A 27,465-nucleotide genomic window follows, 5' to 3' on the forward strand; every position below is an offset into this window, starting at 1 on the left:
TTGGAAAAAAATTAAAAAATCTAATGAATATATAATTTAAAATAAATAAATTAATATTTTACTTTTTAATGTGAAATACAAAATTGTTTGAATATAATTTTTAGAGGGCATAATTTTTTGAAAGCGACATAGATAGGACATAAGAAAGATATTAATATAAAATTTGAAATATTTTTAATTATAATTTCAGAGCAAAAATAAATTGGCACAACTATACATGGCCAATATAGGACACGATAGCAAATGTCAAATATTTTGGATATTAAAAATGTAAACTATACCTATAATCAAAAGTTTTCGTTTGACATTGTGAACAAGAAATTGGGCACCCCAATGGTACGAAAAATATCTAAAACTTCACCACCACTATTAAAAGTGCTCTCTATAGTATTCCATCGAAAAGAAAAAGTACAATATATTTAATACAAATTAACTTCGAAGAAGGGCCACATCGCATTTTTCTTAATTTTTGCGAAAAAATATTTTCCCCCCTTAACTTTTTTACTGATGACCAATAAAAACTTAGAAAAATACCTTTTATCAATTTTAAAAATAAGTAAAATGTCATAAACTTTATAACAAACTTTATAAATATAAAAATTCTTAATTCTAATTGGTTACAGAAGCAATAGTATTCATGCTTAATTTAGGAGGGCAAAGCTTAATTTGGAATCTTTTCCTAGTAACTAGGAGCCCCTACTTTTTAGTTGAGCGGATGCAAAGGGTGGGGTGTGGGGGGCGTTGGAAATAGCCCCTACCGTTTAGGGAAGAATTCTGCCACTTGCAAGAACCTACCCTTCATTTTCCCTCTAAATTGAAATCATCCTATCAAAAAATTTTAAAAACAATAATTTATATTTTTAATATTTCCTTCAATTTAAGATCTAATTTTTTAAAACAGATTTATATATAATGCCATGAGACCGCTCCTTTTTAAATGTTTTTTAAAAAGCTCAGCGGCACCGTTCTATTTTTAAGCAAGTACCCATGGGACCCCAGCCTAAGCAATGGATCAAGAGGTCAACCTGGCACTTCTTTTGGATGAAGCTTTATCAAACTGATTTCTCTCTCCCAGAGTTCGAAAATTATCAAATTTGAGTTCGAAAATTATCAAATTTGAACAGGTAAGAATTACTTCCCCAAATCCTGTTTTTGATTACCCATAGGATTCGTGCCAACAGGTATAATCTTCTCTTGGAAAAACAACTGCTATAAAGCTAAGAACTGGAAGTGAAGGGAAAACGTAGAGGCTTGTTTGCGGTTTTTTTGTATACCAAGATATGAGTGTATACGGCGGTGACAGCTGGGCACCTGATGCTTATCGCAGGAAGCGTAGAATTGATGATCTTATTTCTGATCATCTTGACAAATCTCATTCTCGCAAGATACCCAATGGCAAGTACGTCTGCCTTGTCTGCTCAAATCGCCCAGTTCTCGACACTGTCTCCATGCTCACGGTAAACATCTCTCTGTTTCCCCTCTTCACGTCTCTTAGTGAATATTATGTGTTTTTCTCCTCTCAATCTGTTTATATACGCAATGCAATTCATCACAATTGACCCACAAATATCATGTCAAGTGGTGGTTTTACTTCTATTTTAGGGCCGGTTGAAGACTTCTTAAATCTTAGGATGATGATGCTGGAATGGATCCCAAAGGGGTAGGGTATGTTCAATTCTGTAGTTTGAGCATTGCTAGTTGTGTTGGGTTATATATGTTGCGAGCTTTATTGAAAACTAAGTAGAGTTAGGTGCATGGGGTGCCGGGCGTCTTGGAAATTTGTTTTCTCCTTTTTAATTAAGCATTTTCAATTTGGCATTCTATTTATGATAACAGACAATGCTGTTAAGGGCATGCTGTGGGGGAGTGATACTGGCCTCCAAGACTGGACTATTAGGCAGGGGTCCCATGGGAGGGGCTGGGGCTCTATTTTTGTGGAGCAGGTGGCCCCATGAATATTTTTAAAGGGAGGCTACAGGTTTATTTGGAATCTACTCCTATAAATTAGGAGCTCCGACTTTTTAGCCCCCTTAATTTGAAGGGGTAAAAATGGGGTGGGGCTGAAAATAGCCCCACCAGCTTGAGGAAGAAATCTACTACTTGTCAAAACCTACTATTCATTTTCCCACCAAAATGATATAATTCCACACAAATTTATGAAGAAATTAAATTTTTATGTTTAAAATTTACAACACCACAAGCTTCCTTGAATTTAGGAGTTGATTTTTTAAAACTAATTCATAAATAAAATTCATGGGACCACTTCCTCTTAGATATTCTTAAAAATTGTCAGCGACGCCTCCTCTATTTGTAAGGAAGTGGGTGCCCATGGGAACCCAGCCTTATATGCACAGGTTTTCCAATTGAAAGTTGACATGCAGCTAATCATGTAGAAGAATTGGGTGAATGGAATCATATTTTGAAGCAAATCTGCGAAATAAAGTGATATGTCGGTAATTATAAAAAGAAAGAGTGGGTGTAAGCCGAAGAAAAACTGCAATACTATATTGGTATCGCAGAGCCATAAGTAAATAAATATAAACTCACACAACCATGGTTCTTATCAAATTGCCTCTTCATTTAATCTTCAAACTTTGAAGAAACCAGGCCTTGCAAATCTACCTCACAAACAACTGCATTATTTTAACTTTCAATCTTGTCTGCAGCATACCGTACAGTCTCAAGTTTTCCGAGTCAATTGCATTTTTAAATTTTTGTTAGAAATGCAATTGACTTTAAAAATCATAGACGATACTGTAGCACTGCCAATTGTAAATTTGATGGCTAGAACAATAAATGGGAACATGCTAATGCATCCATGTAGTGGAAGCATTGTGCCTATAGGTCCGTTCAGTCAACTACTTTGACCTTTAAACTTTGAGCTGCCTTGTTAATTTCTCAAAGCTTGTACATATACATAATCAAAGGATGAGATCATGCTTGGTTTGTTGGATTGTCATTGGCATTCTTGTATCGTATTTTCAGTGTAATAAATATTTATTATTGTTCCCTACTAGATGCTGGACCATCCCAATATTATCAAAGTATGGGCGAGGGGAGTTGTACTCTTTCAAGGGATATTGATCCCATTCTGAATCAAAGGTCATAATATCTTGTTTCTGCTTGACCTCAAATGCACCTATAATAATAGGCCATACCCATGTCTTCCTATGATGCTTTCTCACTCTATCGTATGTAGATGTGAGTTGCTTGGCAATCTCCAATAAGATAAACCTATCTGATGGATATCTTGGGAGTTTCTTTGGATTTACCATAGTACTAGCTACCCTTAGGTAAGTGAATGTTTTTTACTGGAAGTAGTAGGCACCGATCTTTGTGATCCTTGCTACTGCCTATGCTGACATCCTTTTAGCATATTCACCTTCTATCCATCATTCACTATTTGATATTCCTTGCTCTGATCTGAGAGCTTCTTTTTCACCAGCTGAGGAGATACTGCATAGGGCCAGGCATTGGCATCTTGTATGCTCCCCTTCTTGAGTCCTAGGTAGTCAGTCATTCTAGTCACTAGTAAATACACCATATATGATGTCATATAGAATCTTGGATCAGCTTTTACTGCTATGAGTTGCTCATGCAAGTTATCGCTGAGGAAAGTATCCCAGTCTATTGGCATTTTGGCCATTTTGATTGTGTCAATGAAATGGACTATCCAAATATTAAGATATCCAGCTGCTGGTAAGCCCACGACTTTGCTCAAAAGCATAATAGCGTATTCAATGTCATCCTTTATATATCCTCGAGTCATGTCTACCTTTCCAGCTCTGCGTCCCATTGGTGTTCTATAAATAAAAAATGATGATTGTATGATCTCTGTGGTTTCCTTTTCATTCTCTTGATACCATCTTTCTGCCCAATCATAGGTCATCTTTACATACTGATTGGCTCTCCGGAGATGGAATACTTTCTCAATATTCCTAGGTTTGAGGTCCAAGATTATCTCCCTTGTAATGCTCTTGACAACCTTCTCTTCAAGTACATAGTTCTTTGCCAATGCCATGATAAGTTTAGAAAACTGCATAGATGTGGGATGTGATGTCGCATTCGCTAACCCTGATCTGATAAGTGCTGACACCATCACAGACCTCTCTTTAGGCTTGTTGCAGATTATGAGGAATACTTTCCAATCGATATGACCAAGTTCAGTGTCTCTAATCTCGGAGTGTCCATCTTGGAAACGAGATTTCTTTGGTGTACCTTGGAATTTGAACTACAGGCTTTGGAGCAATCTTTTCCGCGAGCGAGGATGATGAGGATGCCATTTTATCTGCACAAAAGAAAGATATTAGTTTGACAAGTCAAAAAAATCTAACTCAAAACAAACCCTAATTGTCAGAAAACCTAACCCAAAACACCAAACAGTGAAAAAAAGCTTAAAATCCCCCCTTAAGGCCTTGATATGCAATTTAGCGCACCTAGCACACCCTTACAGGTGTGCTAAGTATGCTAAATAGTTTGAACTGGACTACTTTAGCGCAATTGCGCACGTGCGCACCGTGGTGAGGTGCGCACATACGCATGTGCGCAACTGTGCACATGCACTGTGGCAGTGCATTTTGAGGGGGGACTTAAGTTCCCTTTCATTGCTTTGTTAAGGGTGCACACATGCACACCTTAATGGGGTGCGCACCCTTATATACTTAGTGTAAGGCACTTTAACGATGCATTGGTTTAAGTTTTCAAAAGGAAAAAGTGCGCACATGCACACCTTGAATAGGTGTGCATGTGCAAACCTTTCAACACTTAAGTGTTTTCAGTTTCCTTCAGCTTGTTTTTAGGTTTTTGCGAATAAAGTTGCACATATGTGCACCTTTTGATATCTAACATGTTTGTGTTGTGTGTTGTGCAGTTTGAAGCGCACCTTGAAGGGTGCAAGGGGGCAGGAAAGTGGAATGCGCAGAGAGAAGTGAGGAAGGGGGATGGGGTCCTGGACTTTTATAGGCCCGGGCTAGTGCACACCCTTTGGAGGTGCGCATATTCAAAGAAAAATGTTGCGCACATGTGCATTTAGTGCACTTGTGCACCTAGGATAGGTGCGCATGTGCGCTCATTTGCACTAAATAAACTCCTTTTCTCCAAATTTTCTCAGTTTTCGACACTTCGAACATCTTAGTTAGAAACAAAGGATGGATGCAGACTCCAGGAGGAGTCCCAAAATGACCCAGGCCCCAGACTAGGGGTATAGGAGACCAAAAAAATTACTAGGGGGTCCCCATTTCTATAGGAAATGGGGCGTGCGTTGTGAAACCACAACAGTAACAATATGAAAGTTTTTCAACTTAGTTTCACATTTCTCTGAGATAGTTCATTATTTAATAGTTCATTATTTAATTGGCTAACATTAATCAATTAATCGACCCCAATTTGTATAATGAACCCTTTTATCAAAGGCTTTTGTCAAGTCCTTTTTGTTTATCATTTTATTAAGCCTATGCTTGATTTTTGAAGCCTTCAATGTCCCTTTTCATGTTTTTGAGTGTGTGTTTGTTTTCTTTTGGTCTTTTGGTTTTGTTCGATCCCTTTCTTTCAGTTTTCCCTTCGATTTGACCATTTAAGTGCCCAAAAGGTGGACTCTCCATATGCAATTGCATAATTTAAAATATCATGTTATATTTTAATGTTGACATTCACTTTTTGAAAAATCTAACAGAAATTCACCTTATGTTATGTTTTTTAAGTTACTTTATCACTTAAGTGACTATATAGCACTTTATGTTATATTTTCATGTTGAGTTGCTTTTTAAAATTTTCACTTAAGTGACTTTATTAACTATATAGTTTGATTTATTTTTGAGTTACTTTAAATATTTTAGAAAACATCTAAGTTAAATATTGCTTTTTGATATAATATTTACACATCATGTATTAATTATATAGTGTAAATGTCATTTTTTGACCCAATTAAGTGATATTTCCTCAAACATCAATTATACATGTGCTTAATTGATCACTTCAGTTGTGCAAATGTAACTTTCAACCCATTTACATGTTTACATGTAAAGGGCCTCCAAGAGTGCAATTTGCACTAGATAGACACTTTTAAACACTTAAAACATGTTTTTAAAACATGTAATAGGCCTCCAAGAATGCGATTTTTGTGGACTTGGTCTTTTACATGTTAAGTGTCACATGTAAATACATTGGGAGAATGTGATTTTGCTTCCCAAGGCCAAAATTGCTCAATGCATATTACATATTGCATATTTTAAAACATGCAAAAGGGCCTAGAGAGTGCGATTTGTTCTCTCAACAATTAAAACCAAGTTTTTAAAACATGTGAAAGCACATGGAGAGTGCGATTTGCATAGAAGTCCAAAAGACATGCATTTTAAAATATGCAAATCCTCCAATAGAGTGCGATCTAGCATTTAGAACATGTAATAAGGTTGGGAGAGTGCAATTTACATCTCCAACTCCATTTACATGCATTTGCCCATGGAGAGTGTGATTTGCACTTCCAGCCATCATATGAATACATTTTAAACATGTAAATGCTTCCATAGACCCCGATTTTGCATTCCAACACATGCAAATGCATTTGAGGAACATGTTTTTGCATTCCTAAGTCAAAAACGTCTCAAATACCTCCATTTTTTGGCCATGCTTTTTGCAAAAAATGCCCATAAAATTGGACTTTTATCCACATTTTTGCATTAGAAGGGCCACGTTTTTGCATTTTAATGGGATGAATATGCATTTGGGATTCACATTTTTGCATTCTTAAGTCAAAAACGGCCCATGTAAATGCATTTCATGGCCACGTTTTTGTTGAAAACAATCAAATGTCTGTATTTCCAGTTCAAATAATACAACAGCAAGGGCACATTTTTGCTTTTCAAATCTTATTTTAACATTGGAGAATCAAGTTTTTACTCTATTTCTGCAAAAATGACCCATGTATGAGCAAAAAGAAGGCATGTTCTTTATTTAAAATGCCTCATGAACACATTCCATGTAAAAACGTTTTGCATTTTGGAGGATTTGTGATGTGTATTTTGCCCATTACATGCAAAAAAGACCAAGTGTTTGAGCATATCGTTTTACATTTGCAAGTTTTGAAAAGGTCAAGGGAGTTGTTTGAAATTCGAAATTGGAGGAGAAACATTCTTTCAAACCTATCAATCTTCCACATTTGGCTCTTTGATCTCCAAGTAAGTTGAAGTTTTTAAGTCTTTACTATTTTGTTGTATATTTTGGCTTATCATTGTACACTTGTTCAAAGATATGCTATGTATTTTGCAAATTTCCTTTAAATAAGATGGAAGCTTCTATTTTCAAATACTTGGAATTTTCCCAAATTGAGAGCAACTTGATATTTTGTCATGTTTGAGTCAAAAACCAAAAGTATGTTTTTGTTTTGTGCATATTTTTGCTTGTTGTTTTGATTTCCATTTTTCGGAAAGGTTAAGGATTCTTTCCCAAGAATACAAGAGCATATCACACCTTTTCACTTTCCACCTTCCTATGCAAATGCATCACATCTTTCCATATTTCACCAACACATGTCAAAGCATATTACGTCCATTCCCCAATATATGCAATTAGATTCCAAGAGCATTTATGTGTAATTCCATCCTCCATCTACATTTACATGTAATCTCATCCTTCATATGCATCTACATACAAACCTATCCTCCATACCCACTTACATGTAATTCCATCTTCCGAACCGAATTACATGTTTACATCAAGTAATAATTACATGTAAATCACTTTGCATGTAATTACATGTAGAGAACCCAATTTTGGTAAAAGGTCACACTTTCAAACACCAAAGTCACCATTTGCAAGCATCCATATGCATACCAACTTGCATTCCGGGCAGTTTCCATCAAAATACATATGCTTCCGGTTCATTTCCATCCATCATATGTGTTCCATAAGTATCTAATCCATACTTCGAACACTCATCCCTCATGGATTCATCATTGTAACTCAAATCCCAAAGTTTTCATTGATCTAATCCCATTAAAAGATGCTTTCATCTTCATGTTGTGGCACACTCTTCAAGATATGTCAGAACTTCTTCAAAGAACAAAGACATCCGGTCGAGAAGATATGGTTTGATTCTTAGAAGTAGTAATTCATTTGATCTCCATTTTCCCAATGGCTGTCCGAGAACTCGAGTTTGTGTGGGAATGCGCCACGCATGTTGTTTCAAAAAAAAGAGAGTTAAAGGTGCTGATAGAAAGTTGTTTCGAGATTACATCCAGATACCATTGAGAAGGTTTTCAAAGTATCAGAGACTCCAAAATGTGCCAATCTACAAAGGAAAGTTCATGACAACTCGAATGAGAAAAAGCTTGGTCACATCAAGTTTTCAAATGACATCAGGCAATTCATCAAAGAGAGTCAGAGGCTATTAAAAGACGCAACACCATGATTACCAAAGTGAATGCAGTGGCACGAAATACAGGAACTCCCGATCCTGTGATCATTCGGGATTGCATTCTCAAGTATATCATAGATCATAGTGAGTTAAGAAGCAATCAAAACCGAAGCTTTGACTATGAGTGGTTGTGGTAATACATAGACTAGAGGCTTTGACTGTCTCTTGTATTGCCATCTCAATTCACAAAAATAGTTAAAATTCCCGACTTTTGGAAGTCTTTGCACCCCAATGGTAGAGGTTTATACTTATAGAATAGATTAAAACAGGACTTAAAGAAAAACTAGTATGCTTTCAATCAACCTTTGAGTTGGTGTTGGTCTATCGGTATCACTGTTTCTAGCTACTAGATAGAAGTGTAGTTAGAGATTCATCTTGCCCATTACAGACTAGAAGCTTTGATTGTCTCTTGTATTGTTGTCTCAATTCACAAAAATAGTTAAAATTCCCTACTTCTGGAAGCCTTTGCACCCTAATGGTAGAGGTTATTCTTGTAGAATAGATCAAAACAAGACTTAGAGCTAAACCAATATGCTTTCAATCAACCTTTGAGTTGGTGTTGGTCTATCGGTATCACTATTTCTAGCGACTAGATAGAAGTGTAGTTAGAGATTTCATCTTGCCCATTACTCGCTTCGCAGGTAAGTGGATTCTTTGTTGAAAGTTAAGAAGGAAGAGTATTGGTAATACCCTTTCAAAATCTCTCAACTTCTTGCTTACCTTGAGTTGATCCAAGGAACAGCGAAAAGGAGGAGCCTTCTCTTAAAGGTAGAGAGACTTTGTCTCATATGTTGTGGCTGGTCTCCCTTTTTGCAGTTGGATTATAACAAAACTGTCGGTTGCAAAATATCCACCAAACAAAATTGATACCGAAAGAGGGGGATAAGAATTTAATTAGAAACTGGACACCAATCACTCTCCTTAATGTATCCTATAAAATTCTTGCGAAAATTCTAGCAATTAGATTGGAGAATATCCTTCCAAAAATCATTAACTCAACCCAAACAGGATTTGCCAAAGGCAGGTATATACTAGAAAATCTTATTACCAGTTGGGAAGCATTAGACTGGGCCAAAGAATCCAATCAACAAGCATGTGTGATTTTATTGGATTACGAGAAGGTGTACGATAGAATTGAATGGAGTTTCATTTTTATGATGATGAGGCAATTGGGATTTCCAGAATTTTATTGTAACATGGTCTATACTATGTTTAATGATGCCAATTCATGTATTGAAATTAATGGCAGTAGATCTAATTCATTCTTGCTCTCTAGATCCATCAGACAAGGTTGCCCCTTGGCACCAGCGATATTTGTAATAGTTGCTGATGCTCTTGGATATTTTCTGAAGGACAATAGCATCTCACCTAGAGTTATTGGCATTTCTCTGCCCAATGGTGAAGAAATTTCAAACATTCAATTCGCACATGATATTGCTATCTATCTTATAATGGAAGAAAACAATGTGCGGAATCTAATGGTTAAACTGGATATTTTTTGCAAACCCTCAGGTAGTAAAGTCTTTCTCCCTAAATCCATTATGTTGGGTTGGCAAGATAATCCTCCTATATGGTGTGCTCAATTTGGATCGGCTTGGGTGGACCTAACCATATAGTTAAATATCTTGGAGTACCTTTTCAGTAGCCCTAATCTTGGAGAGATGTGGAATTGGGTAAAAAGTAAATTGGATAAAGATATAACAAATGGAACAACAGGTTCCTATCACTTGCAGGTAGGATGCAAGTCTGCCAAAAAATCCTATCTCCTTACAACATTTACTATTCTTTAGCATGGATTTTCAATCAAAGTCAGATTAATTATTTTCAGAAACTGTTAAGGGACTTCTTATGGTCCAATGGCAAGGGCAATAAAAAACATCATGTTGTAAATTGGAAATGGTGTACAATGACTAAAGCCCTGGGGGGAATGGGTTTGGAAGACCTCAGACTTCAAGGTATTTCACTAGCGGTGAAATGGATTGCAAAGGACACAGATGGAAATGAACCATGGAAAGTTCTAATTAGGAACAATATTGCAAAAGGAAGCCTCATACTGGAAAAATTTAAACATCAGTGACCTCTTATCAGGCAATTTTTCTGTTAGAGTTAAAGGCTCTAATGTTCTTAGACAATTTATTAGTAATAATGTAACTCTCAGCAATGATCTGGAAATCTGTGGTGAAAAATCCATCTAGTGGAACCTCAATAATGGGGAAAAACCACTTGCACTCACTCAAGGATGCTCTGCTAATAAGTGAGACTTTCTGGGAATCAGTTCTTCTGATAATATTCTGATTGATGGACATCTAGCTAGTTGGGACTCACTTAGCCAAGCTTTCAACCTGGCACTCACCCAAAAAACTACCTATTTTCTTATTAAGAAGGCATGTGAACCTTTGGACCTCCCCAAAATCCTTCTTGCCAATATGAACAGAACACAGACATAATGTTGGTTGGATGGGACTCCCCTGCCTCTTAACAAAGCCAAGATCATTTATAATCTCCTCACTACCAATAATGACATCTTTTGCCACCTTAACCATTGCTGGAATATTTCTCTTAACTGTGAGGAGTGGAAATCTATTCTTGACAACCTGTGGCACAGACCTTTGGAACTGAAAAAACTTTGCTTCCTATGGCTCCTCCTTTTGCACAAACTCCCTATCTTTAAACCTGATGGTGACATTAACATCTGTTCCTGCTGCAAGAAACCCGAATCCATTTTTCATATCTTTTTTGAATGTTTCTTTGCCAAGGAATTGTGGAACTTGTTTGGTTTTCACTTCAGTTACATCAAACTTTCAGCTTTTTTTAATATCATTACAGGGAAGATTTGTTGCAATCTGTTTTGGTCTATTATCTCAGTTGAAATCCTATGGCTTTTGTGGAAGAAGAGAAATGATAATATATTTTCTGGTATTGCTAGGAATCTTGCTGGGTCTCTCAGGAGACTCGTATATGCTTACATATCCGTGCAGGTCACTTTGTTCATGAAAGTGAATGAGAGGAAATTCAAGAAGCTGTTACAGGAGGGAGCAACAGTCAGACTGAAAAGAGAGATCTCATTTGGTTACATAACAGAAGAAAATGCTGATCCCCCACGTACCTTTGATCAAGTGTTGAGGAGAACTCACGAGATGATGAGAGACTGCAGGGGCCCTATAGTCAATACAATCCCGATTGCTGTCATGCCACCTTCCATGATCACAGTCTGTAATACAGGCCCGCAAGGATGGGCCATAGTGGTTTCTAGAGCTGCTGTCTTAGACTAAGAAATAGTAACTTTAATTTTGCAGTTTTAATTATAAAGTCTGTTCACTTTTTCTATGAACTCTCTGATTGTATATCAATTTTGTAAAAACTCCACATATATTCCTGCATAGTTGTTAAGCTGAAAAGTTGTAATAGGAGTCTATGTGCATCCCAGCTAAAGGCTGAACATGGTCGTGTTTAAAGCTTAACAGTTGCAGATGTACCTTTGTTTATATATTATACTCAATAGAAAAAAAATCAAAATCAACCGTTTACTTTCTGAATTTTTCTTCCGTCACTAAGACTACTGTGACTGTTAGTCTTTAGCTTGTTGAGTTATTCTTAAATTAGAGTGATGTGCATATGTACTAAAATAAGCATAATTACACATCACACGGGCATTCAACTTATAACACACATTCCCTTTGACTAGATAATGCTTGAGATTGGAACCTATCTTTCTAACAATGTTTTTGGATAGTTTGCTTTTGCTCAAACAAATGTGTTTTCTGGTAGATAGTACTTAAATAACAAGGTCTAAACCAGATCATCTTCGACAATGATATGTTCAATATGTTCAAAATAAAAGATGACTTATTTTCACTTCATTACTTTTGACATCTAATAACAAATAAGAATGTTTGTGAGCTGTTTGCTTAAGCATTATTTGATTTCCTTTTCTCGGCCATGCAGATGCACAACCAAGGGGCAAGGCATCAGGCTGCAGCTTCCAAACTAAAAGAAAAGGAAGTCAGCAAGCAGGAAGAGATAACAAAAAGGATAGCTTTGTCTGAAACTTCGACTACTTACAATAATTCTTTAGACAATTGCTCTGGCTCTTTCAAATGTCCTTTATTAGAAAAAACAAGAAAGGGAGCTGCAGATGTACTTGCTAATGAAAAGAATGCATCATGCAACATATCAAATCCAAAATTTGATCGTACTTTGACTAATGGTAAAAAGCCTTTTTTTGGATCATTCAATGTCAAAAATGTAAACAGACTTGATCAGAAAACTGATTCTGCTGTCTGTCACACTGAGGCCAACAAAGATGTAAATTCCAGAATGACTTATTTTATGCAGAGTAATTCTAATGTAGTCAGTACTGCAGTCCATGAACAGAAGTTGAATTTTCAGGAACAGAGGGATAGGGAGCTCAAATTCAGAGCAGCAGGCTGGCGCCGTGATGGTAAAGGAGGCTGGTTCAGAGAGGAAAATGTAAGTGCATTCTCACGCTCTTTATATGCTGACTTTGTTTCTTGTCTCTGAACCCAAATGGTATTGATGCATAGTTTTACCTTTTCTTCCCATGGAATAGTGTCGTGTGATTTACTTAATAGTTAATACAATACAATATGATAACAATTATACCAAGAATTTTGGTAATAGTATACATGTGTACTAGACAAGCATCTTTGTAAATTGAGTTCATCTGGTACGAACAGTTTTGCTATTTTGATTGTGTTATTCTTTATGTTTCATATAGCTGATCCTTAATAGATGTGGGGTAGACTATTATTTGGTATGGATTTGAAACTGTAGTTAATTGTGTTAAGAGCCCTAATCAAGATATCTACCATATATGATTAAGACTCTAAATACCTCCAGCAAGTTAGGTTTGAAGAAAGTCTTTTTTTAATGAATCAAATTGAACAATAGAAGATGCTTTGATACCTCTTGTAATGAAATGATGTGCACAATAGAAGAATATAAATAATAATATGAAATATGCTGCAAGTTCTTGATAATAATGTACCACTGTGGGGGAACTTTGTAATACTGCAAGTTTTTTGATAATAATGTACCGCTGTGGGGGACAACCTCGTAACCCACTTCAAGGGGGATACCTCCAATAGTCTTCAATAACAACACAACACTCAACATGATCATAGTAACAAACTTATACCTCCTATATATACCATACTCATGCCTTGGATTACACCAAAGCCAACCTGGATATTACAAAGTGATTGGTAAAAATCTTGCTTATTATTAACAGAGACCGAGAGGTCATTATATACAAAAGAATGGAATGATGTTTCCTTAGGAAATGATTGTAAAGAATAGAAACATTCTATTCTAGTTGAGAAAGCGAAAAAAGCTACAGCTAACTAAAGCTAACTAGATATTTATGATAGATTACCATTGACTAATAATAGAGAATTATCTATTATTGTAATACCCTCCCTTAATGGTTAATCTATCTAGAACACCAAGCTGTCTTTTGAATTTGACAAACTTATCAGGACCAAGAGGCTTGGTGAGGATGTCTGCAGTCTGATCTGTGGTAGGAACATACTGCAGATCTATTGTCCTATCTTCAACCAGTTGTCTTATGTAGTGACAGTGAACATCCACATGCTTGGTTCATTCATGGAAGACTAGATTTCGTGCTAACTTGATAACGCTTTGGTTATCAACAAATAAAGTAGTCGGTCCTGTTGGTGACCTCTGCATATCCACAAGCATCCAACAAAGCCAAACAACTTCACATCCTACCTTAACAGTCCTTATGTATTCGACCTCTGTAGAGGAGATAGAAACTGCCTATTGCTTCTTACTAGATCATGTGACTGCACCGGATCCCAAATTGAACACATATCTAGAAGTTGACTTTTTATCATCAACAGAGCCTACCCAATCTGAATCTGTGAACCTACTGAGTTTAGGATTAGAACTTCGAGAGTACCAAAGTCAATAATCGGAAGTGCCCTTCACATAATGAAGCACACGCTTTGCTGCCATCCAATGATCAGCCTTAGGAGCTATCATAAAGCGTGAGATATAGTTGATTGCGAAGCTAATAGCAGGCCTAGTAGCAGAGAGGTAGATGAGGCTGCCTACTAGTTGCCTGTATGTAGTATTATCAACAGAAGGAGAATCAGACTTTGCTGATAACTTGAGACCTTTCTTCATAGGTGTAGATGCAAGCTTGCAATCCTGCATAAAAAATTTGTCCAACAGAGCCTTGGCATATTTGGATTGAGAGATGAACATACCAGAAGACTCTTGCCAAACCTCAACACCTAGGCAATAATGCATGAGCCCAAGGTCAGTCATATCAAAAGAGTGGCATAAATTATGTTTGATTCCTTGAATCAAAGATGCCAAATTGCCAGTGATGATCAAATCATCCACATAAATAACTAGAAGGATGATGTCACGGTCAGTAGTTTTAATGTACGGATTTGAGTTTGAAGAACTCCTCTTGAAGCCTTGATCATTGAGGTACTTATCAATTTTTATGTACCATGCCTGAGGGGCCTGCTTTGAGCCATAGAGAGCTTTTACCAATCTGAGAACCTGATGGTCTTTACCAGTTACCTTGAAACTAGGAGGCTACGTCATGTAGACCTCTTCATGGAGATCACTATTCAGGAAAGCACTCTTGACGTCCATCTGATGGACCTTCTAGCTAAACTGTGTTGCCATGGCTAGGTCTAATTTGATGGTGCTCATCTTTGTAGTAGGAGCAAAGGTCTTCTCATAATCAATGCCCTGATGTTGAGAAAAGCCCTTCGCAACTAAACGAGCTTTGTACTTATCCAAAGTACCATCAGATTTGTATTTGATTTTGTAAACCCATTTGTAGCCAATAGGTTTCTTTCCTAGAGGAAGATCAGAAGGGACCCAGGTGTTTTTCTTTAGCAAGTTATGGTGTTCAGATGTCATGGCCTGTTCTCACTTTGAAATTCCTTTAGCCATGGAATATGTTTGAGGTTCAAACACATTGTGAATGTTGGCCATGAGAGCAAAGTTAACAAACTCTGTAGGTTTGCTCTTTTTCCGAGTAGTTCTCCCATCAATGAGCTCATCATCACAAAGATCAGCAAGTGGCTTAGCCCACCATTTAGGCTAGAGAGGAAAACGACCAACATTAGTATTGGGAGATACTTGGTGATCAAGTTCCTCATCAGAAGAATCGAGATCAAACTCAGACGAAGCATCTACAAATCAAAGTGATCCTGCAGGATAAGCTGGAGGTGTTTGTACAGGGATCACTGGTATAACTGGAGCTGTAGGAGCTATTGGAGCCCTCCCATTAGGTGGACCTAGGAATCACTGGTATAACTAGAGTTGTAGGAGCTACTGGAGCCCTCCCATTAGGAGGACCTAGGTGGACCTAGTGGAAGCCAAACTCTCAAATCATGAGCCTTCATAGGCTGGTCAGTTGGATCAGGAATGGGAGAAACAAAAATGAAAGGTCCTTGCTGCTTATCATAGACTACATCATGAAGGTAGATGAGATGAGATGTCTCAACATCGATTAGGCGGTAGGCTTTGTGAAGACTATTGTATCCAACAAGCACGAGTTTTTGACTCTTGGTATCCAACTTGGTGAGTGACGCATCAGGGATCCAAACAAAAGCAAGGGAGCCAAAAACCTTCAGGTGATTGATTCTGGGCTTGCGACCTAATCAAACCTCTTCTGGAGTTTTACCTTTAACTGCCGTTGTGGGTGACCGGTTCAATAGATAAACTACAGTGTTAACTGCTTCTGCCCAAAACTTCTTCGGAACATGTCTGTGTTCGAGCATGGATCGAGCCATCTCTGTGATTGTTTTGTTCTAACATTCAACTACACTGTTTAGTTGTTGTGTGTGGGGTGTTGTTAATTGGCGTTCGATGCCATGAGTATCCAAGAAGCTAGAGAAAGCATTAGAACAAAATTCCCCCCCATTGTCTGATCTAATAGTAATAATAGATTTCCTAGACTCTTTTTCAACTAAAGGTTTAAACTTCTAAAATACAGGAAATGCATCTGATTTTTTTTAAGGAAATACACCCACATTTTTTTACGAAAATGATCAACAAACAACAAAAAATACCTGAACCCAAGAACAGTAGGAGTGGCCGTAGGGCCGCAAATATCGGCATGAATAAGCTGAAGTACTTGGGAAGCTCAACATGAATCGCCACTAGTGAAAGGTGTGCGATGTTGCTTCCCAGCCTGACATGCATCACAAACTCCAAGTTGTTGAGTCTGAATCTCTGGCAATCCAAGAACAAGGTCATTTCGAGCAAGCTGTGAGAGATAATGCACATTTAAGTGCCCATATTGCTGATGCCAAAGTGTGCTAACAGAAGATTGCCGAGCAGCCATAGCTAAGTCTCGAGAATCACCAGAATCAGTAAGTCTGAAAAGACCATGATCCTCAAGACCCACTGCAATAGTAAACAGAGTTACCCAATTAGTGATGGTGCACTGATGTGAACTGAAGGTGACATCCAAGTGTGGAGAATGTCGCAGCAACTAACTGACTGAGAGTAGATTTAGTTTCATCCCTAGGGAGTAGATTTAGTTTCATCCCTAGAACATAGTACACATTGAGAAAAATGAGATTTCTCCTAGTAGACCGAATCTGAATGTTACATTTGCCGACAACAGTGTACTCTTCTCCGCCACCAAAAATAACAAAATCTATGTAAGGTTGGTAGTAAAACAGTCTCTACGATGACTGAAATGACGATAGGCACCTGAATCAATGTACCAGGCAGACGACTTCACATGATTTGCAGGTCTTTTAGCCATGAAGGCAGACTCTATCTGCTCAGTGTGCTCTGCACTGCTCACTTTGGGCTGCAAACCTGATTGCTTAGATTGTGCAACTAATTGTTTTTGACATTCAACCTTCATTTGTCCAAAATTGTGGTAGTAGTTGCATTGAATGTTCTTCTTTCAGGAACTATTTGATGCTGGAGCAGAAGACTTCTACTGAGATGGCTGCTAACACTTGCCTTTATCCTTTTGAAAGGATTTTGCAGCAAAGGCTTACTCTGTGGAGGTGGAGGCAGAGTTGCTGCCGAATTGTTGTTTCCACCAATCTTGCTGAAGCAGAAGTGTGTAGAGATTAGTGAACTTCAGATCAACACTAGAAGATGCGATGTTGAGAGTTTAGATAAAATGCTCATAAGACTTTGGTAAACTCCGAAGAGTGATAACCACAATATCCTCTTCCTCCATCTTGCGATCGATGGCAAGTAACTGATCACGGATTTCCTGAATCTTATTTAGGTGTGCTTGGAGCGAGGTACGCTCATCCATGATAATAGAAAATAGAGTGTTCTTCAAGAAGAAAGCTCTGCTTTTGTCAGAAGTCTCATGAAGAACTTTGAGATGTGTCCGGATCTTGGCAGCTGTCTTGTCGAATGGAATCTGAGAAAGCCATGGATAATTTGAGAAGCATCACTGCTTCTTGATTATTTAGATCCCATGTATCTTGATCAGAACCAAGAGCAGTCAAATGCTTCGTAACACTCAGAACAAGTTAATCGGTGTTCCGATATTCAAAAATTGCGATTATTTGCTGCTTCCAAGTACCATAATTTCTACCATTGAATTTGGAGTTGTGCTAGAACAAAATGTTTGTCAGAGATGCCATGGCACGCTTTTCAATGAAAAATGTGAAAATCTGTGAAAGCACGTTCTTCGAGGCAAAAAATGGAAGACCCAAAAATTTTGGAAAGTGGCCTAAAAGAGAGCTCAAAAAACCCAGAAGGAATATGTTATCGGTTTTTGGATTCGCTAGCTCAAAAATTGAGGCACCCAAAAAAATCTGACAACCTAGTTGAGCTCTTGAAAAACCCAACAAGAATATGTAAAAATATTTTGGATATGGTACGAAAAATTAGGGTTTCGAGCAAAGCCCTAGCCAGCTGCAAAAAAAACTCCAAATAATGGTGGATTTAGACAAAACAATTGTAGAACTAAACTAGAACAAATGGTGGATACCACAGGCAATATCTGTTGTCTGAGATTGTGACAAGTTTATGAAAAAATGTTAGATTGGTGCAACAATTTTCCAATGACAAGCCAAGGAAATCGCTAGTTGAAGAATTGCCCTTTTGCAGGTAAAATGGGTTGCAATTTTCTTGTCAAATGAGCCTAAAAAAAATATGGACGCGAGCTGCTTCAGATGCGTGCGATTTGGAGAAAAAGGCATGATTTGTGCCATGATTTGTAGTCGGAACAAGCCCTTGAAAAATACAAAAATAGGGTACTAAATTGCGGTTGGGAGAGACTCGAATGCACAGGAAAAGCACGAATTTGAAGTCACAATTTTCCGAGTGACAACGAAATCGCAAGGTGCAGACTATTTTCCAGTAATGAGCTAGAAAAAAAATAGTTACAAGTTTTCAGTTGAGAGGTAGGAAAAAAGTCGCAGTTTTGCAAGAGATCTTCAACAAACCCTCAAACAAAACCCTTGCTCGAAAATCAAAGGATTTTGATATGACAAAGCAAGGATCACAGAAAAATAATTTCGAAAATGGGTCTGATAATCTCGAAGAAGAAATTATGCTTTTCAAAAAAATTTAAGAAATAGGCTCTGATACCATATTACAAACTAATTGGCAAATATCTTGCTTATTATTAACAGGGCCTGAGAGGTCTTTATATACAAAAGAATGGAACGATATTTCCTTAGGAAACAGTCGTAAAGAATATAAACATTCTATTCTAGCTGAGAAAGCGAAAAAAGCTACAGCTAACTAAAGCTAGCTAGATATTTACAATAGATTAATTAACTAATAATAGACGATTATCTATTATCGTAATACTAGATACTTAATTATAACCTAACTAACTATATATATGATTTTAATAATAAATAAATAACTTCTTTAAGAATTAAGCTAGAGACACATAACCTGATACACATAAGGTTAGTCCTCACCCACAAATGTGTTGACCTAAACACAAAGTTACTGGGAGATGGGGAGACTTGGAGGTCTCTAGTACTCGTATTGGTACCAGTATGGCTATTTTTCAAAAATAAGAGATGAGGGTATTTGGAGACGACATTATTTTTTAATAATTTAAAGAGTCTAATACTAAATACAAAATAGTAAAACTGCAAAACTAAAAGACTAAAGTACATACTAATAGTAATGCCACATTAATATAGAGTCAAATAGTTCAAAACTCACATAATCACATTACTGTATCTCATAGTCTTATCTGATTTTTGAACATCGCGTAAAATTGTCAACATATCAGATTAATGATCACTGATATTATTGTTACATCTTCAAATTTTAAATTCAAAAACATATAGGTTTGACACTAAATCGTCGATATGCAAACAAAAATGAAAAAACTTAGTATTGTAAACAAAAATAGAAATCTATCTAGTATCTAGTATGAGGATAATACTATCATCTACTCCAAAAGGTTGTGATCATCCATCTCAAGGTCTTTAGCTATCATGCTCTCCAAAAAATCATCACTCTTCATGTTGGATTCAATTTTATTATCTAGATAAAATTTTAAATATTTCTAATTGCTGTTGGTCGGGTTGGATTTTGGAATAAAAAATAAAAAATAAAAAGCGTTTCTAATGTTTTCTAAGTTATTAAATAAAATATTTAAATGATTAAATCATTTAAACTGTCATTGGTTTTAATTTTTGCATTAAAAAATATTAAAATGAGGGTCAAAAATTAAAATACATACAATATTTTAATATTATATTTTACATTAATTTTTTTATCAAGAGACTCCAGGGAGACTTCACTTTTTGGAATCGGAGACTTGCAGACTCCGAGAGACTTTGTCATGAAGTTTCCAATCTTTTTTGAGGTCTCTAGAGACGCAAAAAGTATTCGAGATGCGTCTCCTAGGAGGGATACGAGTCTTCTCGTAAAATTGCTAATTAATTATCTATACTTCTACACAAAATCTTCATCTTTAATTTTTTTGTTCATCTTCTTCTTCTTGTGTTTCCTCTTCATTTGCTTTTTCTTCTTCTTCTATTGGAGCTCCTTTTTCTTGTTATTTCTCTCTCTTGCTCTTGTTTTTGCTTTTTCTCTTGTTCTTCTACTTCTTGTTCTTGTTTTCTTTCTTCATATTTTTTCCCGCTTATTCTCAATATTGAATATCTTATAGGGGCTATTTGTGGCTTTGAGAGTGAATTTGGTGGAAACACTAATTTTGCAGCGACTTATTCAGACTACAATTTAAATATCTTTAAATTAGAACTGTAGATATATCGCTATTTCTAGTTCAACCACCAAAAATTAGGAAGAGATTGACTAAATTGTAGTCTTAGGAGTGAAAATGGTGGAAACCTATGTCACAAGGTTCGAGTTTGAATTCGAATTCGGCAACTATGAAATTCGGATAAAATTCGAGACCTCAAAAAGTCCGAAAAAATTCGACATTAAATTCGCCTATATAAATTAATTTTTAAAAACTATAAATAATAAAAATTTATATTTATATAAATATTATACAGAACAATATTGTATTTTAAATTGATAAATTATATCTACTATTTATCACATAAAATAGTAATATTATCTAAATACAAAAAACACTATATAAATTATAATAATAATAATGATGCTGATAACATAAAAAAATTTAAAAACTAAAATATCACAGTATAATAATATTATCTAAGCATATAAAACTATAATATAAATAAATAATATTTACCGCTTATAATTATATTTTAATTCGACTTCAGATATATAGACTTTATAACATTATAAATTAAAGATGTACCCGAGTGGCATTACAATTATTATTATACAAATAATAAAAATAATATTAACATACAAAATAATATATAAAAATATATTACAGATAAATAATTTGGAGTAAGATCGTTCGCGCATCCTATTTAAATCTCGACTTTATCTGATCATGTTTGAAGCTGATGACAATTAATGTGTTCTGCTTTTCATCCATGACTTTAACGCGAAACCTTTGCGTAATGGCAATCTCAGAGACGATAAAAACACAGACATAGACCTTTGAGTAAAGCTCTAAGAGATGATAAAAACACGGACGGAAAAAACACGGATTAATGCCTCTACGTGTAGGTAAAAAAATGGCGAAAACCCTTGAAGACGTTTTATTAAAGACTGCTTGAAATATCTGTACGAACATTAGGTGAACTTTAATGAATTTTTTGTGCTGTTTTGAAGTTCGCGGAATTTCGAACCTGATGGCTGAAATTCGCCGAACTCTGTGACTTAGGTGGAAACCCTAAATCTGTGATAATATGCTTAATTATGCTACAATCTCTCTGAAATATGGACTATAGCAACTTCAATATGTCCTTGAAAATCTAAAAAATATTAGAAACATTCTCCAATACAAGAGATCTATGCTGCCCAAAATGATCTATATAGAATGTTTTGTCTTGTTTCTTACTTTCGTGATGCCAAGGTCATGAAATGATATGATTAGGAATAAAGCAACTTGTTCAATAGAAGAATGAAAACAAGAAATAAAAAGTGTACTAAGAATATTTCAAAGCAATATCCTTTTAAATTTTGATGTATGGAATGTGGTTACGCGTGGCAACAACTTGATAATAAAATTGAGATGATGAGAGGTCGAATGCATAGCATAAGTAAATGATGAAGATTAATTGAATTTGAGAGCAAATGCAACAACATAGCAATAGAATGAGAAGATTGCTCAAATGGGAGGAGAGGCCTCTAATCTCTAATTTGTGAGATTTCCAAAGGGGAAATCAAAGGCTTAGATGGATTGGATGATGGACGACTAGTATTGTGTGAAGATTAGGGTTTGGATCATAGTTGTACTCATGTAACAAGTTTCTTCTAACAGTAATTGTATATTCAATAATGAAAACAGAGATACATCATAAAATAGATCCAAACCATGCATAAATTTTAAGGTGAAAAATAGATCAAACTCTAGAAATGACTTATAAGGAGAAAATAGAAAGTCCTAGAAACTGAAATATCGTTAATAATTTTTTGTGGAAAAACATAAGAAACACCCTCGCAGAGAAAGATCCCATGATTTTTAGGAGAAAAATCAGGCAAAACTGAGATATAGTTTTTGAGAATTTTTTTAATAAAACCCACACAACATCGGCAAATGTGCTTTTTCAATTTTTTTGTGGAAAAAATAGAAAAGCCTCCAGCAGAGAAAGATCCCATGAAAACAAACAATTGTGGAAATTTTGATGCAACCAAACCCTGATTTTTTTGTGGGAAAAAATCAGAAAACCCTCCATGTCCAACATGAGTGGACCAAGCACGAGCTCCACATGCACTATTTCTAGGAGCTGATTCAAGAGATTGTCATTGACTTGTGTTACCGTCCTTCAACGGAGCCAGTTGCATATATCTTTACTGAACTCTTCACTAAGATCAAGTATGTCCATCTTTGGTGCAAGACACATCTTGGGGGTTCGCTTAGCCCTTCTCGGTTTACCTTCTCAGGGGTGGGGGGGCAAGCTTTTTTCACTGGGTTTTCTCCTTCCTTTTCTACTGAGGGGATTCTTTCCAAATCGGTACCTCATTAGGCCTTGCTGCTAGAACCCATATAGCATCTTGACTATGTTGTTCTACTCCCCAAGTTGCACTTAAAGGGGGGATTTGGAGTAAACTGTTCTTTCTGTTTACTTCTTACTTAAGTTCTCTTAGGTGACTAATTTGTTGGATAATGTAGAGTCCTACTTGAACTCATTTCCTCCAAGAGGATATTGTTGAGTCCCATTTGGACTCACTCCTCCAGGGTTAGACAATTGTATCAATCATGTTCATTCTACCAATCTACTCTTGGCTTTATAAACAAGGCCATTTGTACATTTTTACCATTCCCATTTTTCATTATATGCTTTGCATTCTCTTGAGTTGAATATAGTTTATTTAGCTTATTCCTGATTTCTTGTTTTGCTTTCCTTCATTCAATTGCATTCATGGGTTGAAATCTTACAAAACTAACTATTATTCTCTTCACTAATTACAAACATTTTATATTTATCTATTATCTACTAGCATTCTTGATGCAGAGATACATTCAACGGAAGCAATATCAAAAAGGAACCAGCACCAGCAAGAAATATATATTGAAATTTATTCTTAATTAGTTCTTCAAATGAATAGTAAGTATATTTGCTCTCCTACAGATTTCTTCTCTTGTAATTTCATATTCCAAAGACTTGTCCTCAACTTAAACCTAAACCTAAAACTCTATTTATATTTGCTAAGACGGTCTACGGAAAGTTCTAGATTATTACAAAATAGGTAAAACAATCTATAGAATACTCTAGATTGGTATAGAATGGGGAAGAATGACCCCACAATGATCTGAACAAATTCCAAGAAAAGATCTTATCCTAATGACAAAATCGGAATAAATTTCTTGAGTCGGCACGTTGGCACGTGCATAAAACTTGACCTAAATACTTTATGTGGGTGCTCCTGCACCATACTCCCTAGGAAATTTGATCTCAAGCCCACTTGAGATGAGCTCTTGTAGAGTGGTACCTTGCTTCTTGATATCTTGTTCGGTCATCCACACAACATCTACATCCGAATAACCTTTGAGTTTTATCAAATACTGCTTGGACTCCTTTCCTCTTCTCTGCTTAATGACTTTGGTGTCAAGTATCCTTTCTAGTTGTGGTGTCTGCTTAAATGGTAAATGTTGAATGTCTTCTGTATCAATTTCTTCAATGGGTGCTTTGAATGGTGTGAGCTCTGCTATGTTGAAGATGGGAGAAAGGCCAATCTCAAGTGGCAATTGAATCTCATAAGCATTTGGTCCAAACTTCTTTAATACTTGACAAGGACCTAGTTTTGTCAACATAAGTTTGGTAGATTTACCTTTTGGTAGCCTCTCCTTCTTGAGATTTGCCCATACTAAATCTCCCACTTCAAATTCTAAGTGTCTTCGTTTCTGATCTGCATGCTTCTTAGACTTGTCAAAGGTTTGTTGAAGTTGTGCTTTGACTTCATCGTGGATTTCTTTTATGGCAGTAGCAAATTCTTCTCCTTGGGCACTAACTTGTTGCTGTGAACTCATATCTCTTAACTCAAAAATCCCTCTAGGATGAATTCTATATACCACTTGAAATGGTGACTTTCCTGTACTTCGATTGATGGAGTCATATGCAAATTCAGCTTGGGGAAGGATTACATCCCATTTTGTTGCATGTTGCCTTGTGAGTGTTCTTAACAAATTGCCCAAAGTTCTATTAACTACCTCTGTTTGGCCATCAGTTTGAGGGTGGTAGGCTAATGAGAATGATAAATTGGTTCCAAGTTTCCTCCATAAAGTTCTCCAACAGTGTTCTACAAACTTCACATCCCTGTCTGAAACTATGTTGAGAGGTAGCCTGTGAATCCTTATGACTTCCTTGAAAAAGAGATCTGCTATATGAGAAGCATCATTGGTCGATTTACATGGTAAGAAGTGAGCCATTTTGCTGAACCTATCTACTACAACAAATACACTATCATGCCCCATTTGTGTTCGTGGCAGCCCCATTACAAAATCCATCGTTATGCTTTCCCAGGGTCTAGATGGTATTGGCAAAGGTTGATAAAGCCTTGCATTTGTAGTCCTTCCTTTGGCCCTTTGACAAATCATGCATGTTTCCACAAAGTTTCTAACATCAGTCTAAAGTTTAGGCCAATAGTAGTACCTTCTAACCAATTCTAAGGTTTTATCCAAACCAAAATGTCCACCCATTGTTCCACTATGCTTCTATTTGATAATGTTTGTTCTCATAGAGCACTTGGGTACACATAGTTGTCCTCCTTTGAAAAGAAGTCTGTCTTATATCAAAAAATTAGGAAAATCAGCATGGTACCTTTCACCAAACTCCATACATACCTTGTAGATGTCGCCAAAATCTGGATCTGCTACATACATGTCCTTGAGTGCTTCAATTTCCACACTTTCTAACTGTATCTGAGAGACAGTCAGATTCCTTCTACTAAGAGCATCAGCAACCTTGTTTGATATGCCCTTCTTATGCTTGATGGTGAAGGTATATGCCTGTAAATACTCCATCCATTTCATGTGCCTATGACTTAATTTGTCTTGGCTATTCAAAAAACTAAGTGCTTGGTTATTAGTATACACAACAAACTCCTTTGGCAACAAGTAGTGTCTCCACCTTTTGAGAGCTTGAACCGATGCATACATTTCTAGGTCATAGGAAGAATATTTCTGCTTGGCTTCATTGAGTTTTTCACTTGAGAAAGCCACTAGTTTTCCTTCTTGACAAAGAACTGCTCCTATAACAACCTTGCTAACATCACATTCTACTTGGAAAACTTTGTTAAAATCAGGTAAAGAAAGAATTGGCTGCTCACAAACTTTTTTCTTAAGTAATTCAAAAGCTTTATTTGCTGATTGACTCCATGCAAACTTACACTTCCTTCCTCCTTTAATAGTTTCTAACATAGGAGCACATATATGACTGAAATTTCTTATGAATTTCCTATAAAATGTAGCAAGACCATGAAAGCTTCTAACATCTCCAATTGTTCTCTGGGGTGGCCAGGATAGTATAGCACTTACCTTTTCTTTATCCATCTTCAAGCTACCTTGGGAGATCACAAAACCTAGATATGTGAGCTCCTCTTGCATAAACAAACACTTTTCCAAATTTATTACTAATTTCTCCTCATGAAGTCTTCTCAAAACCATGTCAATGTGCTTTAGGTGTTTTTCCTTTGTCTTGCTGAAAATTAATATGTCATCTAAATATACTGTGATGAACTTGCCATTGAAGTCTTTGAGTATTTCATTCATAAGTCTCATGAAGGTACTAGGAGCATTAGAGAGTCCAAATGGCATTACCTTCCATTCATGCAATCCATCATTGGTTTTGAATGCTATCTTCCACTCATCTCCAGCTCTTATCCTTATTTGATGGTACCCACTTTCTAAGTCAATCTTGGAGAAATACTTTGCACCTCCCAAACAATCAAGCAAATCTTCAATTCTTGGCATTGGAAACCTATATCTGATTGTAATCTTATTAATGGCTCTAGAATCAATGTACAACCTCCAGGTTCCTTCCTTCTTTGGTGCCAAAACAGCAGGTACAGCACATGGGCTTAAGCCTTTCGTAATCAAGCCAGAATCGAGTAACTCCTTTACTTGTCTAGCAGTCTCTTCATTTTGTTGTAGTGTCATCTTGTATGCAGCCTTATTGGGTAAAGTAGCTCCAGGAATGAAATCAATACAATGACTAATGTCTCGTATAGGTGGTAAAGATTTTGGCATACCTTCTAAAATCAAACCTTCATATTTATCCAAAAGTTCTTTCACTTCATTAGGAATTGCCTTCTTTGTTTCAGCCTCCTTTCTTCTTTGTTTCAGTCTCCTTTTTGTCATTTCCAACGGGTTCTTGTGGTTGTGGGTTAGGCATCAAAAGAAAACAAGGCTTAGGTTCATCCTTCATGTCTCGTAAGAATTCCTTTTTATCAACCATCATAATTTTGGCTTCCCTCTCTTTATTTTCTTCCACTTCCTATTGATTAGCAAATGGAATCAATCTAATCACCTTTCCATCCTTCTTGATGGTGTATATATTGAGTTTTCCATCATGTTGTGTCTGCAAATCATACTGCCAGGGCTTACCAAATAATAGGTGGCATGCATCCATGTCAACTATATCACACAAAATTCTGTCCTTATACTTTCCAATCTGAAAATCAACCCATGCTTGCTCATTTACAAGAGTTTGTTGACCCTTTGTTAGCCGTGAGACCTTATAAGGAAAAGGATGAGGTATTCTCCTAAGTTTTAACTTCTCAACCATCTCAAGAGAAACTAAATTCTGAGGAGATCCTGAATCAATAATGACTTTACATACCTTACCTCCAAAGTTGCAAGCAGTCCTAAAGATAGTTTTTCTTTGTGGTGGTTCCATGGTAGTAGGCACTTTCAAAAGTGTTCTTCTCATCATTAAACTTTCTCCTCTTTCAGGTACATTATCTGAGTCAGCCATCTCCTTCTCTTGGTATTCATCATCTTGTACCAAATGTTTCTTCTTTCACCTTGTGAACTTGAA

General features: G+C 36.4%; 1 protein-coding gene across 1 annotated transcript in view; it reads left to right on the plus strand.

The window, feature by feature from the left end:
* The first annotated feature begins 1,136 nt into the window (after positions 1 to 1,136).
* The window catches only part of LOC149534181 (uncharacterized), a 37,268-nt gene continuing 10,939 nt past the window's right edge, over positions 1,137 to 27,465 (plus strand). The window contains exons 1-2 of the mRNA XM_089805162.1: positions 1,137 to 1,457; positions 12,356 to 12,880. Of these exons, the coding sequence (XP_089661288.1) occupies positions 1,281 to 1,457; positions 12,356 to 12,880 (702 nt within the window). The 5' untranslated portion in view covers positions 1,137 to 1,280. The remainder of the gene's footprint in view (positions 1,458 to 12,355; positions 12,881 to 27,465) is intronic.

Source organism: Cupressus sempervirens, chromosome 10 (genome assembly GCF_028749045.1).
Source record: "Cupressus sempervirens isolate cs-2001-9-10 chromosome 10, ASM2874904v1, whole genome shotgun sequence".
Classification (NCBI taxonomy): domain Eukaryota; kingdom Viridiplantae; phylum Streptophyta; class Pinopsida; order Cupressales; family Cupressaceae; genus Cupressus; species Cupressus sempervirens.